This window comes from Aegilops tauschii, chromosome 3 (assembly GCF_002575655.3).
Source record: "Aegilops tauschii subsp. strangulata cultivar AL8/78 chromosome 3, Aet v6.0, whole genome shotgun sequence".
Lineage (NCBI taxonomy): Eukaryota > Viridiplantae > Streptophyta > Magnoliopsida > Poales > Poaceae > Aegilops > Aegilops tauschii.
The window spans coordinates 594,695,712-594,700,297 of record NC_053037.3 but is presented as its reverse complement, the minus strand read 5'-3'; the positions used below and the strand labels follow the sequence as shown (position 1 = coordinate 594,700,297).

General features: G+C 53.7%; 1 protein-coding gene across 1 annotated transcript; it reads left to right on the top strand.

Annotated features, from left to right (window-relative positions):
- The first annotated feature begins 3,312 nt into the window (after window positions 1-3,312).
- Window positions 3,313-4,326, top strand: LOC109784145 (probable calcium-binding protein CML10). The gene has a single exon (XM_020342739.4). It carries the CDS (start codon window positions 3,476-3,478, stop codon window positions 4,049-4,051), a length of 576 nt encoding a protein of 191 aa, XP_020198328.1. The 5' UTR covers window positions 3,313-3,475; the 3' UTR covers window positions 4,052-4,326.
- Window positions 4,327-4,586: the final 260 nt, after the last annotated feature.

The window sequence follows — 4,586 nt, the reverse complement described above, 5'->3', positions numbered from 1 at the left end:
TTGCCATGTACCGATGCCCACATGAACATTTGCGCGTGGATGATACCGTGGTCGATCCAGTCATGCGCATAGCATGATTTTCGGGTACTGCCTTTTTCATGTTAGGCGTGTCCTCATATGTTGTTGGGAGCAGCAAGTAGTACATCTTGCACGTGACTCTGTGTTCAAGTCACGCCGTTTGTGTGATTTCGGGGTGTTTTCATTGGACACAAGTACTGCTCTAACCGTCCCACTGCACACACACAAAAAAACATTACATCCATTCAGGTAAGGTCGTACATATTTACAAAACAACTCTTTTTGTCTCTTCGGGGAACTTACAAAAAAACTCTTAACTTCATTGACAAAATATGGGATATATGCCACATGCGAATCTAGTGGTATAATTTCTCGACATGTTTTGGGTCTACTAACCCTAACCGCTATGAGGGAGAGGGAAGAGCAGGAAATTTTGGTTTTATGGTGGAGTAACAGATTGGTGAGCGTGCCAATGCGGCGTTGAACTGAATTCCAGGTAGTTCAACAAATGTCTTTAAGCTAGGTTGATGGTAACTGGTAAGTACCACGTCTAGGGTATAAGAGCATCTATAAAACCGGACCCCTCATATCGTCCTAGTACGTTCGGTCGGACGGTTCAGACACTGCCAGGTCATGATTTTGCCACCTAGCTGGACCCCTCAAACCGGACCTATACGGCCTAGCTGTTCGATAACGCCCATACGGAGCCCAAATGTGGGTTGGTACACACGCGGTCATCACGTCGGATACGACCCTTGCTAGCCCACCAGACCAACCCCTAGCAATACATACTCTTCTCGCCCGCTCTGATTCCACTGCCCGTCTCCTCCCCTTCCTCCACCACGTCAGGCTCCTACAACAAATCCGGCTCCGTCGACGAGGACAGGATCTTGCACGAGGACTCTCGCAGCGAAGCCCCGGACGACGAAGAGCTCGCGTTCCGCATTGCCCTTCACTAGACACAGTTGGACTACGGCAGGAGCTCGAGCTCCGTGTCGTCCTCGGTGGTTCGGCGGCAAACTACGCGGTCGACCGTGCTGGCTCATCTCGTTCGCGCTCCACGATCATCCCGTTCAGGGTTTGCTCTTCCCAGCCAGCGATGGGTGCTCGTGCCCGCACTACCGATCCCACGTCGGTCGCACCTCCAGAATCGAAGCCATGGGCGGTCGCCACGCTCGGCAGAGGGTGATGGAGGCAAGATTATCCGGCCATTCTAGATGCCCTCATATTAGGAGGATGAGCTTCTACACGAAGTGCTTCCCCGATCCTTGACCTCGATGGAGAAAGACAGCTGTAGTCGCCACCGCAAAACTATTGCGGCTAGCCATCAAGGAGTCCGAGCGGGTCGCTCGGAAGAAGGTCGCCGACATGGTGAGAACCAAGCGCCTCGCCAAGGAGCTGGCCCGCGCCGCCAGGCGTCTCACAGGCATCCCCTCCTCGTCCTCATCCTCGTTCATTGGTGGCACCTCCATCGATGACGACAACCCCCTCCGGCCATGGACGCCTATGCCGAGGACTGCCTTTGCCTCTGAAGACGCTAAGGGGAAGGGTCCGGCAAGGAGGCGGTGATACCTAATATCCCCTCTTAGTTTGCTATCGTCTTTTGTAATGTAGCTATGTTGAACTAGCTATGCCCGTTCCGATATGTGAATGCTATGTATATACTGATCTGCGTTGTGTTATTCACATTGCGTGCATTGCATGGAATTGGGGGGTTGCATATGGGGGACACGGATTTGGACACCGGAAATTTGAGGGTGACCGGGCACTGTCCCTCCTTGAAATAAGCTTTTGCCCCACTTTATTATATATAAAGCAACAACACCAAACAATACAACAAGAAACGGAAGAAGGTTCGAGCGGGTCGCTCGAAAGAAGGTCGCCGACATGGTGAGAGCCAAGCGCCTCACCAACACAAAACGGATCGAAAGATACAACAAGAAACCTAGAGCTAGCCTGCCTAGGACCGACCGACGATGACATAACTCTACGGCAACGCCCCCAGGAGGGTGATGGCGCAACGCGTCGCTGCTGCCGAGTCTGAGAACAGATAAGGGTTTTGACCCGGAGACACGGAGCATGAACGAAACCCATGGCTACGCCTCCAAGAATAGAACGGCACCCACGGGCGCCGTTGTGGCCGGCGCCAAGTGCAAAGCTTTCGCTCGGGAACCTAGCGTCGCCCCTAGACGTACAGGGTCCAATGTTGCGATGTGTGGTTGTAGATGCTCCAACATATCATAATATCTGCTATGTGTAGCACGTCCGAGCAAGGAGCATAACAACATGTTCACTTCTTAGCGGCGCGTTGCTAAACTTTTCCACAGTATGTCAAAATGTTATTTTATTTTTCTCTCAAGTAATCAACATGTTAGTTCGAAAACCAGTCGGCCGCAGTCCCTCATCTTTTTTACCTACCAAACAAAATCAACATGGTATATGTGTGTTCATTAAGAAGAGAATTGCAAGGTTACCTAAGAAAATCAAACAAAAACTAGCTACAAAGGGCAGTAATTAAGCCCCCACCGTCCATAGAAAACACCGGAAGGACCAACAAACGCAAAACCCACATCTGACGCATCGTGCCACATCACAGACCCATGACATACGTCAGCTACGAAGCGTTTACAGTTACTTCGTCAATCTTTACCTTTGATGTCGTTTCGGTATCGCTCAAAGGGGAGGGTGTGCGTGTGTGTGTTTATAGGGTTGAGCGTATGTGCGTGCGCATGTGCGATTGTACTGTGTTATGCAAGAGACAACTAACATGTTTTTTTAGTGGGACTAACATAGTTTATTAAGGAATATCATGGACATACTACCCTCATTTTTTTCCTCGAATGTTGCCGCACTTGTGTTGACCAATTTATGTGGATTGCCAGGAATGAAGCGTGGCGAACTATTGGCTATGTATCCAACCACAAATGAAAGCGTGGCAGACTATCGACCATGGACCGAGCATGCTCGCCGGTCATGGGTCGAGACGAGGACCAACACTCGCCGGATTCAGTTTTTTATTTGTCTTTGAAACTTTCGCCGGAGTTAAGTTGAAGAGGGGAGTGACTCGCCGGCGCGGCGAAAGAGACCTACCTTTGGCCCGTCCGCCGTGGCCGTTGGCGTAATACGGTAATCCGCGATGGAATTGACGCGTGCGGGACCGGGCCCCTTCTCTCACTATCCACGACGGGCCCACCGTCAGAGACCACGCGCACCTGCCAGCGTGGCCCACGCCCACGCACAGCTAGCCAGAGTCGCACACCTTCCTCCGCTCCTTCCTCGGCTCCGCCTCCGACTCGCCAATGGTGGCTCATCCTCCTCCATTTATAAATACACCACGTCTCCCTCTGGAACGAACCTGCAACCACTGCAGAGCACGCCATCGAATCGAATCGAGCGAACCAAAGCCAAGAAGAGTTTCCTCGTTGCTAGCGCCGCCGAGCAGACGACGACGTCGGCGATGGGCAAGATCAAGATGCCGGCCCTGTTCCGCCGCCGCTCCTCCTCCAAGTCGCGGTCCGCCTCGCCGCCGCCGCCGCAGGACGAGCAGCAGGAGGGCACCCGGCCTGCGTCGGGCGCGGGGTCCCCGGCGCGGTCGGCGGAGGAGGAGATGGAGCGGGTGTTCCGCAAGTTCGACGCCAACGGCGACGGCCGGATCTCGCGGCCGGAGCTGGCCGCCCTCTTCGACAGCCTGGGCCACGCGGCCACGGAGGACGAGCTGACCCGCATGATGGCCGAGGCGGACGCGGACGGCGACGGCTTCATCAGCCTGGAGGAGTTCGCGGCGCTGAACGCCACCGCGCCCGGCGACGACGAGGAGGACCTGCGGCTGGCCTTCAAGGTGTTCGACGCGGACGGCAGCGGCGACATCTCGGCCGCCGAGCTGGCGCACGTGCTCCACGGCCTCGGCGAGAAGGCCACGGTGCAGCAGTGCCGGCGCATGATCGAGGGCGTCGACAAGAACGGCGACGGGCTCATCTCCTTCGACGAGTTCAAGGTCATGATGGCCTCCGGCTTCACCGCCAAGATGGCCTGATCCATCCCCTCTTCTTGATTCAGCGATTTCGTCCGCGCCTTCCTCGCTCCTTCCCTCTCGCGTGCGGTGCGGATTAAGTGCGAATGAAGTGTACATAATTCAAGGATTAAAGGGCGGCCATTAGAGCGTGCGTGCGTTAGTAGATTCTTTGTTTCTTTGTCTTCTTGGTGGTGCCGAGTAAGTAATAACTACTTAGAAATCTCTCGCGAATAATTGTCTCGCGATTATCTAAAGATCTGAGATACTACAATGGAATTGATGAGGTTGCCGGTTAATTGCCACATTGTTCTTGCCATCTCTGCTTTGAGTCTCAACTTGTTTTCACGCGTTTGTGAGCTGTGTGTGGTGACTTGTGCGGGCCAGATTAGTATTAGATATTAGACGATTGGGATGTCTGGATCTGTGTTTCTGTTCAGAATCTGGATGTATGGTCGCCCATAACCTGGAAACTGCAGCGCCATCTTATTCCCCGCCCGTCGGTTCTGCTCGTCTTCTTGTTTGTTTTCGCAGTTGCGTCCAAGAGGGTTTTCGTCTT